This window comes from Chiloscyllium plagiosum, chromosome 10, assembly GCF_004010195.1.
Source record: "Chiloscyllium plagiosum isolate BGI_BamShark_2017 chromosome 10, ASM401019v2, whole genome shotgun sequence".
NCBI lineage: Eukaryota > Metazoa > Chordata > Chondrichthyes > Orectolobiformes > Hemiscylliidae > Chiloscyllium > Chiloscyllium plagiosum.
Window position 1 is genome coordinate 4,720,485 of NC_057719.1, and position 27,727 is coordinate 4,748,211.

Consider the following 27,727-nt stretch of genomic DNA (forward strand, 5'->3'; position numbering starts at 1 on the left):
TCCCGACCTCTCCGCCCCCACCCCCGTCTGACCTATCACCCTCACCTTGACCTCTTTCCACCTATCACATTTCCGACACCCCTCCCCCAAGTCCCTCCTCCCTACCTTTTATCTTAGCCTGCTGGACAAACTTTCCTCATTCCTGAAGAAGGGCTTATGCCCGAAACGTCGATTCTCCTGTTCCCTGGATGCTGCCTGACCTGCTGCGCTTTTCCAGCAACACATTTTCAGCTCTTTTGGAAACTGTTGAGACAGATGACGCTGCCAGTCAGAGAGATGGACAGGTCTGCCAATCAAAAATTGGCGTGGAGGCAGAGCCAAGGAGTCAGACATCATGCAGAGCCGTGGTAATAGGGAACTCCATAGTGAGAGGGACTGAAAGCGATTTCTGTGGCAACAGGCGGGATTTGAGGATGGTGTGTTGCCTTCATGGTGCCAGAATCCAGGACCTCACCGACAAAGTGTAGGGAATCCTCAAGGGCGAAGGTGAAGAGCCAGAGGTGGTGGTGCATGTCGGCATAAATGACGTCGGGAAGAAGAAGAGGGACATTCTGCAGCGGGACTTCAGATAACTCGGAAAAAGGCTGAAAAGCAGGACTTCCAGGGTGTTTATCTTCGGTTTGCTTCCAGTTCCTCGGGCTGGAGGGGGCAGGAACAGGGAGAGAATGGATTTGAAAATGTGGCTGAGTAACTGGTACAGGAAACAAGGATTTGAATTCTTGGATCACTGGGGTATGTTTTGCGGAAAGGATACATTATACAAGAGGGATGGGTTGCACCTTAATAGGTGGGGGACCAGCATTCTGGCAGGCAGGTTTACCACTGCAACACAGGTGTGTTTAAACTAAGTAGTGGGAGGGGAGGGGACAAACTGAAAATTCAAGAAGGAAGTTAAAGGGAAAGTGAGAATAAGACAAGTTAAGAAAGGCAACAGAATCAATGGAGCAGAAAACTCAGGAAGGTATCATACAGTATGGTCAAGTGAAATAGGGAGTGATAGGAAGGGTGAGGGGAGTAACAAATTAAAAATATTATACATAAATGCACGAAGCATTAGAAATAAGGTGGATGAGCTTGAGGCTCATTTAGAAATTGGCAGTTACGATGTTGTGGGGATAACGGAGATGTGGCTTCAAGTGGGCACGGCCTGGGAAATGAATATTCAAGGCTATATGTGCTATTGTAAGGACAGACTGACTGGCAGAGGGGGTGGGGTGGCCCTGATGATAAGGAATGATATTTAGTCCCTTGCACGGGGTGGAGGGGGGGACACCTAGAATCAGGGGATGTAGAGTCAGTATGGATAGAGCTGAGAAATTCTAAGGGTAGAAAGACCCTAATGGGAGTTATCTACAGGCCCCCAAACAGTAGCCTGGATGTAGTGTGTAAGTTGAATAGGGAGCTGAAATTGACCTGTCACAAAGATATTACTACAGTTGTTATGGGGGATTTCAACATGCAGGTAGACTTGGAGAATCAGGATGGTACTGGACCCCAAGAAAGGGAGTTTGTGGAGTGCCTCTGAGATGGATTCTGAGAACAGCTTGCGCTGGAGCCTAACAGGGAGAAAGCAATTCTGGATCTGGTGTTGTACAACGAACCAGATTTGATCAGGGACCTCGAAGTAAAGGAGCCATTAGGAAGTAGTGACCATAATACTATAAGCTTTAATCTGCAGTTTGAGAGGGAGAAGGTACAATCGGAAGTGACAATATTTCAGTTGAATAAAGGGAGCTATGGAGCTATGAGGGGGGAGCTGGCCAAAGTTCAATGGTGCAAGAGATGGAGATGGAGATGGAGATTACAGACACAGGGCCTGAACGCTCCCCACCCTGCCGCCGCTATCTCAATACAATTATTATTCATAATAAAACTTCACACTGTTGTCTTATATCAACTTTCTTGCTGCGGCTAGCAAAACTTTAGAATTTTAAAATTTTGTTCAAATATATTTATGTAGATTTTGTCGATGCACACTCATAGGTGTTTGTTTCAAGTGAACAAGGTAATTGTAAATCTTGCACACTTGCAAGTATAAAATGTAATATTTCCTACTGACAGCCAATGACCAGAAACACTCTGAAAACAGTCCCCATCCTGTTTGTGTTGTCGCAAGATGTATAACACACTGGAAAGATAGCTCCTTGTCTCTCTTTGTAGGTTGTGTCCTCTAATGGTTTCCTTTACCTAAGAGTGACTGCAGCTTGACTTTGGAAGATTTTTGCAAACTCTTACTAACAGTAATGTGCATTCTCTAGTATATAAAGCTGGAAATTTAAGAAGGAAGTTAAAGGGAAAGTGAGAATAAGACAAGTTAAGAAAGGCAACAGAATCAATGGAGCAGAAAGGATAGGTATATGGAGGATAGTGGGCTAGTATAGGTTAGGTGGGCTTGGATCGGCGCAACATCGAGGGCCAAAGGGCTTGTACTGCGCTGTATTCTTCTATGTTCTATGTTCTAAAACTCAGGAAGGTATCATACAGTATGGTCAAGTGAAATAGGGAGTGATAGGAAGGGTGAGGGGAGTAACAAATTAAAAATATTATACATAAATGCACGAAGCATAAGAAAAACAGTGGATGAGCTTGAGGCTCAGTTGGAAATTGACAGGTACAATGTTGTGGGGTTAACTGCGACGTGGCTTCAAGTGGGCATGGCCTGGGAAATGAATATTCAAGGCTATACGTGCTATTCAAAGGGCAGACTGACTGACGGAGGGGGTGGGGTGGTCTTGGTGGTGAGGAATGATATTCAGTCCCTTGCGAGGAGAGAACATAGAATCACGAGATGTATAGTCAGTATGGATATAGCTGAGAAATTCTAAGGGTAGAACAGGCCTCCAAACAGTAGGCTGGATGTAAGATATAAGTTGAATAAAGAGTTGAAAGTGGCCTGTCACAAAGGTATTACTACAGTTGTTATGGGAGGTTTCAACATGCAGGTAGACTGGGAGAATCTACTGGGAGAATCTACCTTGGACCCCAAGAAAGGGAGTTTGTGGAATGCCTCCGAGATGGATTCTTAGAACAGCTTGTACTGGAACCTACCAGGGAGAAGGCAATTCTGGATCTGATGTTGTGCAATGAACTGGATTTGATCAGGGACCTCTAAGTAAAGAAGCCATTAGGAGGGAGTGGCCATAATATGAGAAGTTTTAATCTGCACTTTGAGAGGGAGAAGGGAGAATCTGAAGTGTCAGTATTGCAGTTGAACAAAAGGAACTATGGAGCGATGAGGGAGGAGCTGGCAAATGTTCAGTGGTTCAATACCCTAGCAGGGATGGCACTAGCACAACAATGGGAGGTATTTCTGGATTATAATGCAGAAGGTGCAGGATCAGTTCATTCTAAAGAGGAAGAAAGATCCTAAGGGGAGACAGGGTGGCCATGGCTGAGAGGGAAGTTAAGGACTATATAAAGATAAAAGAGAAGTGCAACATAGCAAAGATGAGCGGGAAGCCGGAGGACTGGGAAACTTTTAAAGAGCAACAGAGGATAACTACAAAGGCAGTACGCGGAAAAATAATGAGATATGAAGGCAAACTGGGCAGAAATATAAACGAGGATAGTAAAAACATTTTTTAGGTATGTGAAAAGAAAAAAAATGGTTAAGACTAAAATTGGGCCCTTGAAGACAGAACCGGGTGAATTTATTACGGGGAATAAGAAAATGGCAGAAGAGTTGAATAGGCACTTTGCTTGTGACTTCTCCAGTGAAGACAGATCCAATCTCCCAGTGGCTGAAGGACCTAAGATAATGGAAGAACCGAAGGGAATTTATATTAGGCAGGAAATGGTGTTGGATAGACTATTAGGTCTGAAGGTTAATAAATCGCCGGGACCTGATGATCTGCATCCCAGGATACTTAAGGAGGTGGCTCTAGAAATCGTGGACGCATTGGTAATCATTTTCCAATGTTCCTTAGATTCAGGATCAGTTCCTGCGGATTGGCGGGTGGCTAATGTTGTCCCACTTTTCAAGAAAGGGCGGAGAGAGAAAACAGGGAATTATAGTCCAGTTAGCCTGACGCCAATTGTGGGAAAGATGACGGAGTCAATTATAAAAGATGAAATTATGACTCACTCGGATAGCAGTAACAGGATAGGTCAGAGTCCGCGTGGATTTACGATGGGGAAATTGTGCTTGACTAATCTTCTGGAATGTTTTGAGGATGTAACTATGAAAATGGACAAGGGAGAACCAGTGGATGTAGTGTACCTGGACTTTCAGAAAGCCTTTGATAAAATCACACATAGGAGATTCGTGAGCAAAATTGGGGCACATGGTATTGGGGGCAAAATACTACTTGAATTGAAAATTGGCTGGCTGACAGGAAGCAAAGAGTAGTGATAAATGAGTCCTTTTCTGAATGGCAGGTGGGGTACTACAAGGTTTGGTGCTGGGACTGCAGCTGTTTGCAATATACATTATTGATATAGATGAATATATAAAAGTAATTTTTTTGATTAGATTACTTACAGTGTGGAAACAGGCCCTTCGGCCCAACAAGTCCACACCACCCCGCCAAAGCGCATCCCACCCATACTCCTACATTTACCCCTTACCTAACACTACGGGCAATTTAGCATGGCCAATTCACCTGGCCTGCACATCTTTGGATTGTGGGAGGAAACCGGAGCACCCGGAGGAAACCCACGCAGACACGGGGAGAATGTGCAAACTCCACACAGTCAGTCGCCTGAGGCGGGAATTGAACCCGGGTCTCTGGCGCTGTGAGGCAGCAGTGCTAACCACTGTGCCACCGTGCCGCCCAAATATTGGCAATTTGCTGGTGAGACAAAGCTGGGTGGCAGGGTGAATTGCGAGGAGAATGTTATGAGAATACAGGTGACTTGGACAGGCTAGGTGAATGGACGGATGCATGGCCGATGCAGTTTAATGTGGATAAATGTGTGGTTATCCACTTTGGTGGCAAGAACAGGAAGGCAGATTACCATCTAACTGGAGTCAAGTTAGATAAAGGGGAAGTACAACGAGATCTAGGTGTTCTTGTACATCAGACAATGAAAGCAAGCATGTAGGTACATCAGGTAGTGAAGAGAGCTTAATGGCATGCTGGCCTTCATACCAAGAGAAGTTGAGTATAGGAGCAAAGAGGGCCTTCTGCAGTTGTACAGGGTCCTGGTGAGACAGCACCTGGAATATCGTGTGCAGTTTTGGTCTCCAACTTTGACGAAGAACATTCTGGCTATTGAGGGAGTGCAGTGTAGGTTCACGAGGTCAATTCCCAGAATGGCGGGACTATCATATGTCGAAAGATTGGAGCGACTGGGCTTCAATTCACTTGAATTTAAAAGGAAGAGAGGGGATCTGATTGAGACGTGTAAGATTAAAGGATTGGACACTCTGGAGGCAGGTGTTTCAGCTGATGGGTGAGTCCAGAATGAGAGGACACAGTTTTAAAAATAAGGTGTAGACCATTTAGAACAGAGTTGAGGAGAAGCCTTTGATAAGGTTCCACATGGTAGGCTGTTGGAGAAAATGCAGAAGCATGGGATTGAGGGTGATTTAGCAGTTTGGATTAGAAACTGGCGTTCTGAAAGAAAGCAGTGAGAGGTGGTTGATGGAAAGTATTCAGCCTGGAGTCCTGTTACTAGTGGTGTGACACAAGGATCTGTTTTGGGACCACTGCTGTCATTTGCTGTTTGTCACTTTGGGAAGAATAACAGGAAGGCAGAATACTGGGTCAATGGAAAGATTCTTGATAGTGTGGATGTACAGAGGGATCTTGAAGTCCATAGACATAGATCCCTGAAAGTTACCACCCAGGTTGATCGTGCTGTTAAGAAGGCATACGGTATGTTAGGTTTCATTGTTAGAGGGATTGAGTTCCAGAGACGCAATGTTATGCTGCAAATATACAAAACGCTAGTGCGGCCACACTTGGAATATTGTGTACAGTTCTGGTCGCCATATTTAGGGAAGGATGTGGAAGCATTGGAAAAGGTGCAGAGGAGATTTACCAGGATGTTGCCTGGTCTGGAGGGAAGGTTTTATGAGGAAAGGCTGAGAGACTTTGGTCTGTTCTTATTGGAATGAAGAAGGCTAAGAGTGGATTTGGTAGATACATACAAGATGATCAGAGAATTAGTTAGAGTGGACAGTGAGAGTCTTTATCCTAAGATGCTGACATCAGTTTGTACGAGGGGGCATAACTACAAATTGAGGGGTGATAGATTTAAGGCAGATGTCAGAGGTAGGTTCTTTATGCAGAGTGTGGTAAGGGCATGGAATGCCCTACCTGCCAATGTAGTTTACTCACCCACATTAAGGAGATTTAAACAATCCTTGGATAAGCACATGGATGATGATGAGATAGTGTAGGGGGATGAGCTTAGAATAATTCACAGGTCGGCGCAACATTGAGGGCCAAAGGGCCTGTTCTGCGCTGTATTGTTCTATGTTCTAAACGTCTTCACCCAGAGAGTAGTGGATATATGGAATGCTCTGCCCGAGAAGGCAGTGGAGGCCAAGTCTCTGAATACTTTCAAGAAAGAGATGGATAGAGCTCTTTGTGCAATCAAGGGTTATGGGGATAAGGCAGGAACAGGATACTGATTGTGGATGATCAGCCATGATCATAATAAATGGTGGTCCTGGCTCGAAGGGCCGAATGGCCTACTCTTGCACCTATTGTCGATTATAACATGGCTAATCTGATCATCCTCAATTCCACTTTTCTGCCTTTATCCCCAAAACCATTAATTCCCCTAATGATAAAAATCTCAGTCAACCTTGAAAATACTGAATGGCCTATCCCTTAAAGCCATCTGGTAAAGAATCCCACAAATGTACAGCCCTTAGAGGAAATTCCTTCTCCACTCTCTCTTAAATGTGCAACTGCTTATTCTGAGAATCAGTCCTCTGTTCCTAAGCTCTTCCACAAGGGGAAACAATCTTTCTGCAAATGTCCTATGAATTTTGTATGTTTCAATTAGATAGTCTCTTGTTTTATATTCCACAAGCACATGCCCAATCTATTTAACCTCTGCTTATTAAACAGTCCCTCCATATCTAGTATCAGCCTTCAGTGAGCCTCCTCTGGAAGGCCTAAAATGCCAGTCTCTCTTCTATTTGATCAGGGGCCCATAATTGTTCACAGCATTCCAACTGTGGTCTGACCAGTGCCTTGTATGGTTTTGGCAAAGCTCACCTACTTTTATGCTTCATTCCCTTTGAAACAAAGGCCAACATTCCATTTGCCTTCCATATTTCTCGCTGAACTTGGGTGCTAGCGTTTTGTGATTCTGTGAATCTTTACTCCAGCGGGTCATTGATGCTCAGTCTTTAAGTGTCCTCAGGATGAATAGGTATAAAAGTATAAGAATGTCTCTTCTGTCAAGTCACTTTCTGAAACTTGCCTGTTTGATCAGGATTCTGGCGAAGTGCCTTAAAAGCTCTCGATGGTTTGTGTCACATTTTGTCTGAAAAAGGTCCAGTGCAGTGCCTTAGAATGTTTTAAAAGCACGATATAAACCCTACTGTTGGATCTAAAGTTCATTTGTTGCAAATCTTTGGATGAAAAAACTTGACCATTGTGCACTCCTATACACTATAGGAAGAAACTGGCTTTTTTATTCACACTTGAGTTGTGGGCATAACTGCCAGTCCAAAATTTCTTGCTCATCCTTCGTTGTGCTTGGAGGTGACGGTGAGCTGCTTTCTTGAGCTGCTACAGTTCATGTGCTATAGGTAGACCCACAATGCCAATAGGGAGGGAATTCCAACAATTTTGACCCAATAACACTGAAGCAATGTCAATATATTTCTAAGTCTGGAAGGTAAGTGACATGGGAGAGAACATAGTGCAGTTCCCAAGTCTGTGCTCCCCCTGCCCTTCCAGATGGAGGTGGTTGTGGATTAGTAAGTTGTGCTCTAAGGATAATTGTGAATTTAGGTCCATCCTGTAGATGGTACATATTGTCGCTATTGAATGTTCAGGTTGAAGGTGTTTGTAGATGTGGTGCCAATAAAGCCAGCTGCTCTTGAATGGTGTCATGCTTTTACAGTGTTGTTAGAACTGCACTCATCCAAGCAAGTGAGAAGTAATCCATCACACTTCTAACTTGTGCCTTTTAGATAGTGGACAGGCTTCGGAGAGTAAGGAGGTGAGTTAATGATGTGAATAATGTTTATTGTCATTGAATGAGGAGGAGTGATGGTTAGATTGCTTTTGTTGAAAATGGTTATTGCCTAGCTTTTGTGTCGTTCAAATGTTACTTGCCACTTGTCAACCCAAACTTGGATATAGTCTGTTCTACCATCTGAGGAGTCCCATATGATGCTGAATGTTGTGAAATCAGCAGCAAACATCCCCATTTTTGACCTTATGTTGGAGGGAAAGTCATTGATGAATCAACAAAGGTGTGCATTGACACTAAACTGGTTGGTATAAAAATAATTACTCCAAGGAGTTCCTGCAGAGATGACCTGGAGCTGCAATGATCAATAAAAACAACTCTCTTCCTTTGTGCAAGGTATGACTCCAACCTGCAGCAAGTCTTTCCTCCAATTCCCATGAACTTCAGGCTTCTTGATGCCATACTCAGTCAAAATGCAGCCGTGATGTCGAGGGCAGTCACTCACCTTACCTCTTGAATTCAGTTCTCCTGTCCATGTTTGAACCAAGGCTGTAAGATCATGAGCTGAGTGATCTAGCAGAACCTAAATTGAGTCATCGCTGAGCAGGTGCTGATTTATAGCACTGCTGATTACACCTTCCAAGATGATTGAGAATAAACTGCTGGGACAGTAATTTGTTGGGTTAGATTTGTCATTTGTCTTTGTTTATCATTGTCAGGTAGATGCCAGTACTGGAACATCTTGGCTTTGAGTATGGAAAGTTCAGGGGCACAAGTCTTCAGTAATATTACCAGGGTGTTTTCAGGGCCAGTAGCCTTTGTGTTATCTAATGCCTCCAAAGACTACTTATTCATGGAGTGAATTGAATTGGCTGAAGACTCCCCTCTGCTTGATGTTATCTCAGAGGATAGTGATTGAAATTAGGAGATTCCAGACCATCAGCCACTCAGACATCAGGTGAAACTTCGAACCTAATGTTTATTTGTGAACATCGCACAGATAACAAATAACAGTGATCAATCTACAGACATTGGATGTAAAATCTGCACTTAAAGTTAGGTTTGAATAGAGACTTAAACTCTAGTGCAATTGGAGTGGGAGGGAGAACTTCCAGTTGTTGTGGTCCACGTTGGCACTAACAATATAGGCAAGGTTAAGGAGGAGGATCTGTTTGGGGATTATCAAGGCACGAGGAAGGAAATTGAAGAATAGGTCCTCGAGGGTCATAATCTCTGGATTACTGCCCGAGCCAATGCTAATTGGCATAGGGAGAAGAAAATTAGTGAAGTAAACACATAGCTAAGAGATTGGTGTGGGAAAGAGGGATTCGATTTTATGGAAGGGGTGGGGTGGATCTGGACCGATGGTTCAGATGGAGACCATCCCAATCTGGAACCAGTGTTCTAGCGAAGAGGATACATAGGGTGGTCACCAGGACTTTAAACTTGAATTGGGAGGAAGGGAAAAGGAAAGCGGCAGGGAATATGGAGTCAAGTAGAAAGATAAGCAGCAGGTTAGCAAGTGTGCAGGGTATAAGTTCAAGGCAGACTAGGAATAAAGCAAGAAAGAAGGATAACTTAGGACATATTAAGAGAGATATTGGAAATCATGAGGATAAGAAAATTAGCATTAAGATGCTTTATCTGAATGCTCGTAGTCTTCGTAACAAAGTAGATGAATTAATGGCACAAATCATTGTGAATGATTATGATGTGGTAGGCATCACAGAGACATGGTTGCAGGGGGTTCAGGACTGGCATTTGAACATCCAAGAATTTACAACTTATCAAAAAGATGGAGGTGGGCAGAGAGGGGGCAGGGGTTGCCTTGTTAGTTAAGAATGAAATTAAATCTATGGCATTGAATGACATAGGGTCAGATAATGTGGGGTCTGTGTGGGTGGAGTTCAAGAACCACAAAGGCAAAAAAACCATAATGGGAGTTTTGTACAGATCCTCAAACTGTGGTCAGGACCAGGGGCACAAAATGTACCAGGAAATAGATAGGGCAAGTCAGAAAGGCAAGGTCTTTCAGTGATCGTGTGGGACTTGAATATACAGGTAGACTGGGTGAATAATGTTGTCGATGAATCCAAAAAAAGGGAATTCATGGAATGCTTACAGGATGCCTTTTTGGAACAGCTTGTGATGAAGCCCACAAGGGAGCAGGCTATTCTGGACTTAGTGCTATGTAATGAGCCAGACTTTATAAAAGATCTTAAAGTAAGGGAACACTTAGGAAGCAGTGATTATAATATGGTAGAGTTCACTCTGCAGTTTGAAAGAGAGAAGGCAAAATTGCATGTAATGGTGTTACAGTTAAATAAAAGTAATTACAGGGGCATGAGAGAGGAACTGGTGAAAATCGACTGGAAGCAGAGCCTAGCAGAGAAGACTGTAGAGCAACAATGGCAGGAGTTTCTGGGTGTAATTGAGGACACAGTACAAAGGTTCATCCCAAAGAAAAAAAAGATTATCCGGAGGGGCATTAGACAGCCATGGCTGACAAAGAAAGTCAGGAAATGTATCAAAGGAAAAGAGAGAGCCGATAAAGTGGCCAAGAGCACTGGGAATCAGAAGATTGGGAAGACTACAAAAACAAACAGAGGATAAGAAAGGAGAGGATCAAGTATGAAGGTAAAAACAATGACTGCAGATGCTGGAAACCAGATTTTGGATTAGTGGTGCTGGAAGAGCACAGCAGTTCAGGCAGCATCCGAGGAGCAGTAAAATCGACGTTTCGGGCAAAAGCAGATGAAGGGCTTTTGCCCGAATCGTCGATTTTACTGCTCCTCGGATGCTGCCTGAACTGCTGTGCTCTTCCAGCACCACTAATCCAAAATCAAGTATGAAGGTAGGCTGGCCAGTAATATTAGAAATGATAGTAAAAGTTTATTTCAATACATAAGAAAGAAACAGGCAAAAGTAGACTTTGGACCGCTCCAAATTGATGCAGGAAGGCTAGTGCCGGGAGATAAGGAAAAAGCTGAAGAACTTAAGTACTGTACTTTGCATGAGTCTTCTCTATGTAAGACATGAGTAATATCCCACCAATTTAAGGAGAGTCGGGGGCAAAGTTGAGTATGGTAGCCATTACAAAAGAGAGAGAGCTGGAAAAGCTAAAAGGTCTAAAAATTGATAAATACCCTGTCACCACGGGCTACATCCTAGAGTTCTGAGGGAGGTGGCTGAGGAAATAGTAAAGGCTTTGGTTGTGATCTTTCAAAAGCCACTGGAGTCGGGGAAAGTCTCAGATGATTGGAAAATCACTGTTGTAATCTCCTTGTGCAAAAAAAGGATCAAGACAAGATGGAAAATTATAGAGTGATTAGCCTAACCTCAGTTATTGGTAAAATTCTAGAATCCATCGTTAAGGATGAAATTTCTAAATTCTTGGAAGTGTAAGGTTGGATTCGAACAAGTCAGCATGGATTTAGTAAAAGGAGATCGTGCCTGACAAACCTGTTAGAATTCTTTGAAGAGGTAACAAGTAGGTTAGACCAGGGAAACCCATTGGGTGTTATCTATCTTGACTTCCAAAAGGCCTTTGATAAGGTGCCTCACGGGAGCCTGCTGAGTAAGGTGTGGGCCCTTGGTATATAAGGTGAGCTACTGGCATAGATTGAAGATTGGCTCTCTGACAGAAGGCAAAGAGTTGGATAAAAGGTTCTTTTTCAGAATGGCAGCCGGTGATAAGTGGTGTCCCGCAGAGTTCAGTGTTGGGGCCGCAGCTGTTCACTTTATATATTAATGATCTGGATAAGGGACTGGGGGCATTCTGGTGAAGTTTGCCAATGATACAAAGTTCGGTGGACAGGCAGGTAGTACTGAGGAGGTGGGGAGGCTGCACAAAGATGTAGACAGTTTAGGAGAGTGTTCCAGGAAATAACTGCTGAAATTCAACGTGAACAAATGCAAGGTCTTGCACTTTAGCAAAAAAGAATACAGGCACGGTCTAATTTCTAAACGGTGAGAAAATTCATAAAACCAAAGTACAAAGTGATCTGGGAGTGCTCGTCCATGATTCTCTTGGTCAAGGTTAACCTGCAGGTTGAGTCCTTGTTTAAGAAAGCAAATATAATGTTGTCATTTATCTCAAGAGGTTGGAATATAAAAACAGTGATGTGCTACTGAGATTTTATAAAGCTCTGTTTAGGCCCCATTTAGAAAACTGTGTCCAGTTTTGGGCCCCACACCTCAGGAAGGACATACCAGCACTGGAGAGTGTCCAGCGGAGATTCACACGGATGATCCCTGGAATGGGAGGCCTAACATATGATGAGCAGCTAGGCATCCTGGGATTGTATTCACTAGAGTTCAGAAGGTTGAGGGGAGATCTGATAGAAACTTAAAAGATAATGCATGGCTTAGCATGGTGGACGCTGGGAATTTGTTTCCATTAGGCGGGGAGACTAGGACCTGTGGGCACGGCCTTAGAATTAGATGGGTCAATTTAGAACAGAAATGAGGAGACAATTCTTCACCCAGAGAGTGGTGGTCCTGTGGAATTCATTGCCATGGAACGCAGTGGAGTCTGGGTTGTCAGATGTTTTCAAGGCAGAGATTGACAAATTCTTGATCTCACAAGGAATTAAGGGATACAGGGAGAGTGCAGGTAAGTGGGGCTGAAATACCCATCAGCCGTGATTAAATGACGGACTGAACCTGAATGGCCGAATGGCCTTACTTCCACTCTTATATCTTATGGTCTTAATTGCAATTATCAATTAAATATAATTTAATGTGATTGTGCATAATATTTAATTAGGAACAGTAATGTATTTATGCTGTTGAACTCGAAGTATAAAGGATGTAGTTCACACCCTACCACAACAATGGTGAAACTGAAAACATTTTGTCGAATCTGTATGATTACACAAAGTAAGGTGTGAAGGAACATAAATGCTGTTGGTTTATTGTTGAAGTCTAGCTGGTATTCTGCGCTCAGGTCCTTCAGCCAAGAAACCCCTTCCCGTATTATATGCTGCATGTTGATTCTCAATGTTTATTGAGTATCTTAGCAACTCAGTTTAAAAAGATATTTGCCAGTGCACTGAATGGCGTTTTGCTTACATTTTCCCACATGTATCCCCACTCCTCATCATCACCAATAAAAATGAAGTGCTTTTAGTCAGTGGCTTGATTAATGATTGTTGCATTGCCAGATTTTTCAAACGTGAAATGTCGGTTTGATTTTTGTTTAAGTACTGGTTTTGAGTTTTTAATCACCATGCAGCACAAGTGTATTTTTTTCTGTCCTGCTTCAAAATATTTAGAGGACAAGCGTAATGAGGAGGTTGCTATGGATACTGCAGGGCAATTCTGAGAGTGAGTGCACAGCTGTTTTGATGTATTTTTAAACTGGTGGCTGGGGGTTTTGATCAAATTACTGACTCCATTACACAGAACAAATTACATGTTCCTTGTATGATAACAAGCGTGCATTATTGTGTCTGATATTGCTGTGCTAAATGTTTTACTATCATGTACTGTTTATGAAAAATAGATAACTTTAATTTTAGATACATCCCAGCAATTCAAATAATTGCTCACCTGTGTGGAATTTTAAATTTCTGTACTCTGATATATCAATTTAAACTAGTAGTAGGAGACTAAATGCCTTAATCAAGGAAATGACTAATATGAAATTTCACAACACCTTTACTGTGTCATGTAGGAACCACTGCTGTTTGTCATTTGCTGTTTGTCACTTTGGGAAGAATAACTGGAAGGCAGAGTACTGGGTCAATGGAAAGATTCTTGGTAGTGTGGATGTACAGAGGGATCTTGGAGTCCATGTACATATATCCCTGAAAGTTTCCACCCAGGTTGATAGTTCTGTTAAGAAGGCATACGGTGTGTTAGGTTTCATTGTTAGAGGGATTGAGTTCCAGAGCCACAATGTTATGCTGCAACTATACAAAACGCTAGTGCGGCCACACTTGGAATATTGTGTACAGTTCTGGTCGCCATATTTCGGAAAGGATGTGGAAGCATTGGAAAAGGTGCAGAGGAGATTTACCAGGATGTTGCCTGGTCTGGAGGGAAGGTTTTATGAGGAATGGCTGAGAGACTTTGGTCTGTTCTCATTGGAATGAAGAAGGCTAAGAGTGGATTTGATAGAGACATACAAGATGATCAGAGGATTATTTAGAGTGGACAGTGAGAGTCTTTATCCTAAGATGCTGACGTCAGGTTGTACGAGGGGGCATAACTACAAATTGAGGGGTGATAGATTTAAGACAGATGTCAGAGGCAGGTTCTTTATGCAGAGAGTGGTAAGGGCATGGAATGCCCTACCTGCCAATGTAGTTAACTCAGCCACATTAGGGAGATTTAAACAATCCTTGGATAAGCACATGAATGATGATGAGATAGTGTAGGGGGATGAGCTTAGAATAATTCACAGGTCGGCACAACATTGAGGGTCAAAGAGTGTTTCTGCGCTGTTTTGTTCTATGTTCCATGTACAAGCCATTAGTCATTTTTTTAACTTGGAGTTAGTTGCAGTTCTGTTTAGCTGTCAGAAAACTTGTAGTTTACTGTGTATTGTTGACTAAATTAACATTTTTTGCCTGCAACCTTTGCATTAGAATAATAATTTCAAAGTATCATCTTCCACAAATGCATGATTTTTATTTTCTTAAATATTGCTAGTGGTATTCAGTCATTTTTTCCCATGGTTAGTGAACTTTAATGATGAAAAATTCATATTTTATATTTGAGACTGAAAAAGTGTCCAGATAAGTCATACATTTGGTTTTGATGGACAGTGTCAGATGCATTGCCGAGAAAAGATGATAAGTAAGGAGTAATGCAGCAGAATAGGCTAGGAATGTCAAAGTTAGAGCAAGATAAAATGCCTGGAAAATGAATGGAAGTTTAAGATGTTGAGACTTTTGGCTATTTCGCAAATCTGTTTTGAATCATTTACTATATCTCGCCTGATAGACAGGTAAACCTTTAATTTCTTTCGCTGCTTTTGATTGAAGTTATATTCAGCATATTATTGCTGTGTAATTATTGGCACAAGTCCTTCCTTACTTAACACTGTCTTTTTTAAATGGCAGAAAATTATATTGCACTCTCAAGTTGGAAATTGTGCACACTCAATTTGTGTTTTGTTCCACTTGTCACCTCAGACAAAAAAAGTGTTGCCTGGCAAAATAACTTTATTCAGACTTATTCACTGGAAATTATTTATTTTAATCCTTGGATAATTTTCATAATTTTGTAAGAGGAATTGTCTTAAAGCTAGATCTGGCACGCATTCAAAAGTTTTATTCACTTGTGGCAATAGTGTCATCCCGTTCTCCCTCCCCTCAGTCAAAGCAAAACGCTCAGGGACACAGTATGGTTTTACCTCCTTCATCTTTATTCCCGGCCCTGGAGGGAGAGAGAACGATCGTCCATGTGCACAGCGACATGACTTCACAGTCTTCTCTGGAATAGCAGTTTCTTTATGAATTATTTAGGGAGGAACATCCAGATAAGGCAACATACATATTGAATGGGTGACCGTTACAATCAGCGAGTGTCAATAGCAAAGATTAAGCCATCTGGTGTTACACAATGAATGTTCTTAACCCTAACTGGCTTCACTTAATGAATACTTTTCACCTTGGTAAACTGACCTTACATACTGAATACTTCCAATATTGTTAAATGGCTCTATATAATGCTTGCTTTTCCACCTTGTTAACCCATTACCCTTGCCTCCAGCACCCCAATGTTAACTGCAAGTTCTTATCTGATCTGAGTCATGCTCAACTGAACCTCCTTGTTTCACAAAACTCAGAACTTAACTCTTTCCCTACCTGCTTATACTGTATACCCATTCTCATTAAAGTATAGAATTTTTATCACTCTGTCAGGTTTGCTGGTGGTTTTGCAATCTGTGTATTATTCACATTTATTCCACTAAAGAAGTTGACATATAATAGAGAAATTGTTTAAGAAGGGTGGTAAGGACAAGCCAGGGAACTCTAGACCAGTGAGCCTGACAAGTTGTTGGAGGGAATCCTGAAGGACAGGATGTACACGTAAATTGGAAAGGCAAGGACTGATTATGGATAGTCAACATTGCTTTGCTTTGTGCATGGGAAATCATGTCTCACAAAATTGATTGAGTTTTTTGAAGAAGTAACAAAGAGGATTGATGAGGGCAGAGTGGTAGATGTGATGTATATGGACTTCAATGAGGCGTTGACAAGGTTTCCCATGGGAGACTGATTAGCAAGGTTAGGTCTCACGGAATACAGGGAAAACTAGCCATTTGGATACAGAACTGGCTCAAAGGGTGGCAGTGGAGGGTTGTTTTTCAGACTGGAGGCCTGTGACCAGTGGAGTGCCACAAGGATCGGTGCTGGGTCCTCTACTTTTTGTCATTTACATAAATGATTTGGATGTGAGCATAAGAGGTATAGTTAGTAAATTTGCAGATGACACCAAAATTGGGTGGAGTTGCAGGGAGATAGGAGAGTGAAGAAGGCATTTGGTATGCTTTCCTTTATTGGTCAGAGTATTGAGTACAGGAGTTGGGAGGTCATGTTGTGGCTGTACAGGACATTGGTTAGGCCACTGTTGGAATATTGTGTGCAATTCTGGTCTCCTTCCTATCTGAAAGATGTTGTGAAATTTGAAAGGGTTCAGAAAAGATTTACAAGGATGTTGCCAGGGTTAGAGGATTTGAGCTACAGGGAGAGGCTTAATAGGCTGGGGCTGTTTTTCATGGAACGTCGGAGCCTGAGGGGTGACCTTATAGAGGTTTACAAAATTGAGGGGCATGGATAGGGTAAATAGGCAAAGTCTTTTCTCTGGAGTTGGGTAGTCCAGAACTAGAGGGCATAGGGTTTTGAGTGACAGAGGAAAGAATATAAAAGAGACCTATGGGGCAACTTTTTCACAGTGTGGTACGTGTCTGGAATGAGCTGCCAGAGGAAGTGGTGGAGGCTGGTACAATTGTAACATTTAAGAGGCATTTGGATGGGTATATGAATAGGAAGGGTTTTGAGGGATATGGGCCGGGTGCTGGCAGGTGGGACTAGATTGGGTTAGGATACCTGGTCCTCATGACGGATTGGACCGAAGGGTCTGTTTCAATGCTGTACATCTCTTTGACTCTGTGATGCACGTTGATCAGTGACGTAAGGATCAACCTCTCCATAACCCTAACCCTGTTGGGTTAACTGTAGGGAAGCTATCTGAAAGAGCAGAGGTAATACAGCCTTCTGTATTTAGCAGATATTTGACACAACTTTATTTCCTACAAGAATTTTGTATCCTTTGATATTTGTAGTACTGTAGTGCCACTGTTTCCCAACAGTGTTTTAGATTACTTCTTTGTAATTACCATCATGCCAATTTTGATGTTCATGAGCAGCCAAGCAGCACAATGGTACTGATTCTATTAATATATCTGCACTTCTTATTGATTTTCTACTTTACATATTTTAGGATACACTGATTGTGTGGTCTGAGGCAGAAAATTATGACTTGGCCCTCAGTTTTCAAGAAAAAGCAGGCTGCGATGAAATATGGGAAAAGATATGCCAGGTGAGTATTACAAAACAACAATTACAATTATATAGTATTATTCAATATGAACCACCTCAAATTTTAAGTCTGAATTTTTCAATGACTGGGTTTATTCTTAAAATGTATTTTACTGGGCTGAATTGAAAGGGATCATTGGTTTAATGAAATAAAACTGGTCTGGGAATGTGAGGTTTGAGTATAAATAAAAACAGAAGATGTAAAAGTAGTTCACTTTGCCACTGAATCTGCTTCACCATTCATTGATAATCCTCAACACAACTTTTCTGCCTTGGTCCTTTGACCCTTGATTCTCTTCCTTTATTAAAAATCTGTCTGAATACATTTAATGATCCAACCTCCATATTCCTCTGTAATTAAGAATTCCACACACATCGTACTCTCATCCTCAATTCTCACTATTGCAATTCACAAATTTGAATTCAGAAAGTTTGGGAATGTGTAAAGTAACAGCAGAAGATGACAAGATAGACTGCTAGGCTGTCATTTAAAACAATATAGGCAAAAGTGAGTACTGCAGATGCTGGAGCTTAAAGTCAAGATTAGAGTGGTGCTGGAAAAGCACAGCAGGTCAGGCAGCATTCGAGGAGCAGGAAAATCGGCGTTTCGGGCAAAAGCCCTTCCTGATGAAAGGATTTAAAACAATATGCCAGTGATTGATGCGTGCACCAGTATGCAGTCAAGTCCACATGTTCCTCCAGTCCCACCCAATGTAGGTAACTCTTCATTCCGACAATGTAGCAAGAGTGGATATTAAAATACTGTCCTGCCAGTGTTGCACAAACACTAAGCTGTTTAAAAATAGCCCAAATTAATATTTTTTTGGGGCCTGCTACTTCATTCCTTCAGTTGTTTTTAAACACTTTGGCTTTTAGTATAGCATAGTTTTTTTAATCAGTAAAATTTGTATTTAAACATCCAAGCTGAAATGTCGTTGTGATATTTTTGTAATGCCAGTGTGCCTTCTCCTTTACGACTTGATTTTTTTCATTTATTGACATCATCACTAAGCACATTGATATAAATATTAATCTTTCAGTTATATTTCAAGCATAACACGTTTGTCCCATATTTAGGTATTGATTGTGGGCAATCATTAATATTGGTGACCAAGCTATCTCTTTTCGAGCAGCCTGTTTTTGTCCATTGTCTGTGACTTTATCTTGCTAAATGTGCTGTATCTAAAGGTCATTGGTGTTGATTGCTGCTGAAAATAAAAAAATCTAGTTCTCACTATTAGTGCTGACTTCCTGCTTAATGTTTGATAACATTGCGGTTTCTATGCAAGGTTTTCTTTTGAACTGCTTCCAAAGCGAGGTTGAAGTTTATTAATAAATCACTTAGTTGTAGATTTTAGCTTCAATGACTTTATTTTAAAAGTTGTGTTTTGTATTGTGTGATTAGAATACTATAATGACTCACTAAAAGGAGACACCCCATTTCCTTTCACTCCTAACATATATTCTGCTTTCAAGATTGTTTTTGCTAGACCGTTCATGACCAAACAACCCTCTACGTTTTAGCAGTAACTGAAACAGCCATTATTTATATGGTGCCTTTAAGGTATCTAAACATTCTAAAGTGCTTTATGGAAGAGTTAACAGGCAAACTGTGACATCATATAAGGAAGTATTAGGTATACCTTGGCATCGCAAGTGCAAATCGAAATACTTTTTCAATATTATGACAGTTTCTGCCTGTACCACCCTTACAAACAGTGAGTTCCAGATTCCTACTATCCTTCGGGTGAAAAAAAACTTTCTTCTTACTAACCTTCTGCCTCTCTCACTAAATCTATCCCCCCCCGAAAAATCTTTCACTTTTGCAATTTAGAGTGATGCCAACAGCACTGGTTCAATTCCTGCACCAACTGAAGTTACCATGAAAGACTCCTTCTCAAGGTCTCCCCTCACCTGTGGTGTGGTGACCATCTGGTTAAGTCATCACCAGTTCTCTCCCTCTGCTGGCCAAGCAACTCTTTTACTTATGGCCTAAATAACTTTTTATATGGTTCCAGCAATTGCAGCGCAATTAAAATTACAATAAGAACATAAAAACTAGAGGAAGGAGTAGGCAATTCAGCTCATCAAGTCTGCTCACCCATTCAGTCTGATCATGGCTGATCTCATCTCAGCCTCCACTCCGTTTTTCTGCCAGCGCTCGTAATACTAATACTAATTACTCATAAACCCAACACTAATTAAAAATCTGAGGTAGTGAATTCCTCGGATTCAAGACCCTTTTGAGAGAAGTAATTCCTTACCTCTGTTTTCAATCTGCTACCACTTATCCTAAAACTATGACCTCTTGTTTGAGCTTGCCGCACAAGGGGAAACATCCACTGTGTCTACTTTGTTAATCCCCTTCATCATCTTATTTACCGCAGTTAGATCTCCTTGCATTTTTCCACACTGCAGAGAGTAAAAGCCTAATGTGCTTAATCTCTCAAGATAAATCCTGCACCTCTGGAATCAATATACTGAAGCTCCTCTGGACTGCCTCCAAATCAGTTACATCCCACCTCATGTAAAAGGACCAAAATTCTATACAATACTCCGGTGCGGTCTCACTGATACTTTGTACAGTTGCAGCAACACTTCCCTACTTTTATACCCTTCTCCTTTATTCTGCAATTCATGCACAAGGATACACAGATCCTTCTGCACTGAAAGCACTCTGAAGATTTAGATCTTTACAAGTTTCCCAATCTTCCGGCGTACCATTGGTCTTAGTTTTTATCTTTGTTATCTTTTACTGTCTGTTCAAACTGCTGTGCAGACCAAAAACCAAATGAACTGTGGATGCTGGAAATCTGAAACAAAAATGGAAACTACTGGAAAATTGCAAATCTGGCAGCATCTGTGGAGAGAAATCAAAGTTAATGTTTTAGATCCAGTGACTCTTCAGAATTGATGCTAGCTAGGAAAGGGTGGTTTTTATGCAAAAGGTGGGAGGAAGAGGGAGGAATAAACAATAGGTGGAGGTAGAGCCCAAAGAAAGAGAGAAACAATTAAACAGCCCAAGGATTGGATTTATTGGGGGGGGAGCGTATATATCTGGTGGTGGCATCCATTTGAGGAGGCAGAAATGGTGGCCAATAACCCTCTGGATGTGAATGCTGATGGAATGGTAATTGAGGACAAACACACTGCTTGTCATGGGTGTCAAGTTACTGCATTTACAAAACTCTTTCAAAACATCAGCTTTAAAACAATTCTTTCTCATTTCTGTCTACAATTTTAAAAAGCACAAAAATGATAAGAGACGGTTCTTACAATCCTTCCTGCCACAGAAGATGCATTCTCTATTTATCTGCTATACTTGAAAATCTCTTAAGTATGTGCTTGCCGTTACAGTTAGGGCTGTCATTTACTGTCCATGCTAATAACCCTGAGATGATGGTGTTGAGCTGTCATCTTGAACTACTGTGTGTTTAAGACACGTACAATGCTATTGAGTAGTCAGTACCAACTGTAAATGTGAAAGGTTCTAGCTGTTCTTTTGTTAACTGTTGCGGTGTTTTGAACCCTCAGCATGATGGGAGTGTTGAAGGTTTATTTTTAATAATCCTCTTCCACAAGCTTTTAGATTGTAGCAAATTCTAAAGAATTCTTTTGTTTCAAAACTTCGTTCATTTCATAGCTGTCATCAGTGTAGACTCCTGATCGTCAAATTAGAATTCTTAAAAGTAATTTGGAAGTAATATATTTGCCCATGTATTTGTTTACTGTTCCTGCTGCTTATTTTCCTTAGGGGAAAATAAGCATTTTGACTAACAATTAATAGTTTTACATGTGGACATAAAATGCATAATAACCATTAAACAAATTTACATGGAATATGCAGTGCAAGAACAACCTATTCTCCCCAGCTAATGTGTTCCAGTGTTTATCATCAATACAAGTCGTTTTCCATCTAGTTCACCTAACTCTGGCAGTAAAATCTTCTGTTTTTTTCACTTTTGGTCTTCATCCAGCTTCCCTTCTAAATGTGTCTGCTTGTTCCCTCATACTACTCTTGTGGTAGCCATTAATTTAACAACTTTCTATATAGATTTATTAGTATGGTCTCTAATTTTAAACGTTCCCACAAATAATGATATTATCTAACATAGATCTAAAATGCCGGACTTTTTTTTAAACATTTTGAAAACATCTTTTAGCTGTCCCCTCAGCTTTCCTCTTTTTCTAAATATTCCCAGCCCATTTACTCCTCACCAGGACTTAATATCTGTTGGTTCTGGAATCATTCTGATAAGAATTTTATGCATGCTTTCCAGTGCCTCTCTGTTTTATCAATAATATGGATATGATCAGCACACAGTACTCTCTCAAGTATGGTCAAATTGAAAATGTAATGCAACTTCTCTATTTTTCAGTTCTATCCCTCTAAGCATTCACCCCAGTAATTAGTCTACAGAAGACTAGACTATTCGATTTTTATTTTGATATTATTGACTCGTGTTGCTACTTTCACTGTCAAATAGGTATCGAGATTAGTTTTAATATCAGTATATGTCTGATGTATGTTGTTTTCTTCAGACTTTAACTGTTATTAAGCCAATGGGTAATTTAGATGTTATTTTACATTTGTATACTGCTGTCCTGCTGGCTCTGCCAACACTGCCATGCTCCAAAAACTTTTCATCTTCAGGCATGAATTTCTATAGAGTCATTGAGTCATACAGTATGGAAACCGACCCTTCAGTCCAACTAGTCCATGCCAGCCATGTTCCCAAGCTAAACTTCTGCCACCTGCCTGCTTTTGGCCCATATTCCTCCAAACCTTTCCTATTCATGTACTTGTATCCAAATGTCTTAACTGTTGAAACTATACCTGCATCCACCACTTCCTCTGGCAATTTATTCTGCACATGAACCACTCTGTTAAAAAAAAAACAGTTGCCCCTCGTGTCCTTTTTAAAACTTTCTCCATTCATCTTAAAAATCATGCTCCTAGTTTTGAGCTCCCCCACCCGAGGGAAAAGACTCTTGCTATTCACCTTATTTATGCCCCTCCTTTTTTTATAAACCTCTATTAAATCACCCCTCAACCTCCTACACTCCAGTGAAAAAAATCCCAACCCATCCAGCATATTCTGCATACCGTACTCCATGAGAGGCCTCACCAATGTCCTGTACAACCTCAACATGACATCCCAACTGCTCGGTCTGAGAAATGAAGGCAAGCATTCTTTACTAAAATCTATATAACCCTGTCTACCTGTGACACAAATTACAAGGAATTTTCTATCTGTGCTTAGGTTCCTCTGTTCTATCACACTATCTAGGGCCTTACCATTAATTGTATAAGTCGTACTCTTATTTGTTTTACCAAAATGCAGTACCATGCATTTATCCAAATTAAACCCCATCTGTCATGCCTGAGTCCATTGACCAAATTGATTAAGATCTCTTGTAATCTTGGAGAACGTTCTTCACTGTCCATTATACCACCAATTTTGGTGTCATCAGCAAACATACTAATCATGTCTCCCATCTTCTCATCCAAATTCTTTATATAAATGAAAAAAAAAGTGGACCCAACACTAATCCCCGTGTCAGTCTCAAGTGGGAAAAACAACTCTCCATTACCACCCTCTGTATCTTACCATCATGTCAATTTTGCATCTGAATGGCAAGCTCACCCTGAATCCCATATGATCTAACTTTACTAATTAGTCTACCATGTGGAACCTTATCAAAGTCTTTACTAAAATCTATATAACCAATGTCTACCACTCTTCCCTCATCAATCCTTATTTCCTCAAAAAATTAAGTCAGGTTAAAATGTCATAAAGTCATAGAGATGTACAGCATGGAAACAGACCCTTCGGTCCAACCCGTCCATGCCGCCCAGATATCCCAACCCAATCTAGTCCGACCTGCCAGCAGCCGGCCCATATCCCTCCAAGCCCTTCCTATTCATATACCCATCCAAATGCCTCTTAAATGTTGTAATTGTACTAGCCTCCACCACTTCCTCTGGCAGCTCGTTCCATACACATACCACCCTCTGCATGAAAAAGTTTCCCCTGAGGTCTCTTTTATATCTTTCCCCTCTCCCCCTAAACATATGCCCTCTAGTTCTGGACTCCCTGACCCCAGGAAAAAGACTTTGACTATTTATCCTATCCATACCCCTCATAATTTTGTAAACCTCTATAAGGTCACCCCTCAGCCTCCGACACTCCAAGGAAAACAGCCCCAGCCTGTTCAGCCTCTCCCCATAGCTCTCATCCTCCAACTCAGGCAACATCCTTGTAAATCTTTTCTGAACCCTTTCATGTTTCACGACATCTTTCCGATAGGAAGGAAACAAGAATTACACGCAATGTTCCAACAGTGCCTAACCAATGACCTGTACAGCTGCAACATGGCCTCCCAACTCCTGTACTCAATACACTGACCATTAAAGGAAAGCATACCAAATGCTTCTTCACTAACCTATCTACCTGCGACTCCACTTTCAAGGAGCTATGAACCTGCACTCCAAGATCTCTTTGTTCAGCAACACTCCCTAGGACCTTACCATTAAGTGTATAAGTCCTGCTAAGATTTGCTTTCCCAAAATGCAGCACCTCGCATTTATCGGAATTGAACTCCATCTGCCACTTCTCAGCCCATTGGCCCATCTGGTCCAGATCCTGTTGTAATCTGAGGTAACCCTCTTCGCTGTCCACTACACCTCCAATTTTGGTGTCATCTGCAAACTTACTAACTGTACCTCTTATGCTCGGATCCAAATCATTGGACACGAGCATAAGAGGTACAGTTAGTAAGTTTGCAGATGACACCAAAATTGGAGGTGTAGTGGACAGCGAAGAGGGTTACCTCAGATTACAACAGGATCTGGACCTGATGAGTCAATGGGCTGAGACGTGGCAGATGGAGTTTAATGCAGATAAATGTGGGGTGCTGCATTTTGGGAAAGCAAATCTTAGCAGGACTTATACACTTAATGGTAAGGTCCTAGGGAGTGTTTGTGATACATGATTTCCCTTGCATAAAACCATGCTGAGTATCCCTAATTAGTCCTTACCTCTCAAAATGCATATAAATGCTATCCTATAGGTTTGGCTTCCGGACACTTTTAACAGTGGGAAGGATTGTGTGCAAGCCATTTCTCTGCCATTCAATATGTGTCAACTCAAAAATAGCTACCTGATTTTTTTTGTTCTGTCTCCTTTATTATACAAACTTGTCATTTCTCCTAATATCACTATTATGAATAAACTTAATGTTTTATGAAGCCAAGTAATCTGTACCAATAGAGCCATATTTTCAAGGCAGAGGTATACTGGTCCTGACCAACAAGGAAGTTAAAGCTGGGGTGGTGGTGGGAATGTAGAATTGAGACAGGTCTTATTACAGTCACAGCCATGATCTTATTGAATGCTGAATCAGTCTAGATGGGCCAAAATAGTTTGACTCCTGCTGCTAATTCTTATGTTGTGTTTTTGACCGAGATCAGACCTAACTTGAATATAACTGGCTACCATATTCTAAATCATGAATCAGGTGGCGAGAATGGGGTGATGAAACACATAGGAAAGTGTAATATTGCAGCTAAAATAGGTTTAATTTTTGTTTAAAAAGCTTAAGATAATGCAGTGACACTGTTTGTGCAGAATTATGTCATGTCTATTTTTAGCACTGTTTACTTGTAGTTTTCATTACCAGGAATGCTTCAGTGCATTCCTGAGTGTCCTAAGGGTGGTTGAATACTACTTACAACAAACATGAGTAAAACACTGTTGTTGTATATATTGCCCTTTGTAATTTACAATAAAACTTCACTATGTGACTAATGAAATGTTATTCTATATGGCAACAAAAAATGCAAACTTAGAAAAGTAGAATGCTGCAGTCCTTTTAAAGCAGAGCATGTTCTCTCAATTTCACATTTGCTGTTTCTTAGAATTCACTGTTCCTTTTAAATTTTTTATTCATTCATGGGATGAGGGTGTTGTGCATGAGCCAACGTTTATTGCCCATCCCTAATTGACCCAAGGGTGGTAAGAGTCACCCGTATTGCTGTGGATCTGGAGTCACATATAGGCCAGACCAGATAAGGTTGGCAATTTCCTTCCCTGAAGTGCATTGATGAATCAGATGGGTTTTTCTGACAATCGACAAAGGATTCATGGTCATCCTTTGACTTCGAATTCCAAATTTTTTATCAAATTCATATTCCACCATCTGCCATTACAGGATTCAAACCCAGTTCCCTAGAATGTTACCTGGGTCTTTGGATTAACAGTCCAGTAGTAATACTGTTAGGCCATCGTCTGTCTGTTGGGACACATTCGTCTCAAAAAGACTTGTTTATGCATGGCCAGTTTGTTTCTTGTGCAGCATGTTCCTAATTGTTGAGTGGCACACACAAACACAATTCAAGAGAACATTATTTTAGACGTTGGAAATCTGAAATCTAACAAAAATTGTTTTGGAAACATTCAGCAGATCAGATGGCGTCTGTCAAGAAAGAAGCAGAGTTAATGGCTAACGTTATTACTGCATCCCAAAATGGTGGATTAGGAGGTAGTGGGGAACTATGGCAAACTGAGAGGCTCTGTCCTTGCTGAAACCCAATTATTGAGGAGGATTCCCAGCAGTGGCCTGACCTCCTTCTGGTATTAGGAAACAAATTTAAACAATTAAAGGACAAATTAAGAGATTTACCCATGAGGCTAGCTTTTCTTTCCTTCCCTCTCCACTCCTCCCCCTTTTTCAAAAAAAAGGCAACTACCGACACCACAACCATTTCCTCCAGCCCTATCCTTATATAAAAGATTCCAACCTCAGTTCATTCGGCTGGGAAAAATTACATTTAACAAGTTTTAAGCAAGTATAGAGGACACTCTTTGGTCCTAAAGTTATAGGAGAGAGCAAGTCCAGATGTAGAGAAAGAAAGGTGGGGAAGGAAGGAACAAAAAGGAAAGTTTGTGATGGGATTGAAGAAATAAAAGTTAAATATCAATTGGGATGATGTTTCAAGGCAAGGTGAATAGCGGGACAAGCAAAGCAACAAAAACTGGTCTAGAGGATATTTAAAATAAAATAGAATTATACCAGCAACTGCTGTTTTGAGGGGAAAAAGTGCAGTGGTGGTTATCAGCTAAAGCTGCTGGGTTTAGTATTGAGCCTGGAAAGCCACAGCCTGGTGTAAAGTTGAATGTGTGCCTGTGCTGATACTTTTTGAAATCCTTGTTTAGAAAGGAACACAACACAATGAATCACAAGATCATAAATGATTAATAAATTTTAGACAACAGGACCACTGATGTAGCTTGCAGAAAATCCCGCAATTTATTGAAACCCTGTACTTGCCTTGCCATAAATGCAGTGTGGAAGTCTAAGTCGACTGTGTTGGCCCTCAGATTTTTTTTTTAAGTATTCTGACTTGCCTCTTAATCGATTGTGGATTAAGGCATTTACCTCTCTCAGTAATAGCTCCTTAAAATGCTGCTGAGATAGAGAACCTCCTCCGTGGGAAATTAAGGACACCACTCCAGTAAGCAGTGTGAAACTGCTCTGTTGTTGCATGATGCTGCTGTGGTGAAGTTTATATTTACCCTGGGATTGCAAATACTGGTAGGCAATTATAAAGCTGTCATAGTGGTAGCTTCTTCATCTTTCAAGAGTCGAAACATAGTTTGGCACTTCGAGATTAACCATTTTGAGATATCCACAATATCCGAGATTACATTGCCCATGCATGCCAGTTAAATTTATTGAACTCGCTCTATTTCCATCTGTTAGAAAGTTACTGATGCCTTGTTCATGATCTTCCCATGTTCATTTATTTTGATACTAGAAACTTATTTGAAAGGAATTCTCAAAAGGCGAGAACTTTTGGCTTAAGTGGAAAAACCTAACTGGTCCAACATATACCATTCTCTCTCAACTGAGAAATTGTCTCTTATTTTTATCAGCCTATTCTCTCTCTATTAATGTGTCAACTGTCAACTTCTGACCAGTAGTAACATCCACTTCAGTGGCTATGATTGGAGTAGAGTTTCCCCAAGTTCATTTTTCACTTTCTTTTGTGGGCATCACTGATGAGG

General features: G+C 41.1%; 1 protein-coding gene across 3 annotated transcripts in view; it reads left to right on the forward strand.

The window, feature by feature from the left end:
* Positions 1 to 27,727, forward strand: part of smek1 (SMEK homolog 1, suppressor of mek1 (Dictyostelium)) — a 137,594-nt gene that overhangs the window by 45,480 nt on the left and 64,387 nt on the right. For all 3 annotated transcript variants that reach the window (XM_043696929.1, XM_043696928.1, XM_043696926.1), the window contains exon 3: positions 17,560 to 17,658. In XM_043696929.1, the coding sequence (XP_043552864.1) occupies positions 17,560 to 17,658 (99 nt within the window). The remainder of the gene's footprint in view (positions 1 to 17,559; positions 17,659 to 27,727) is intronic.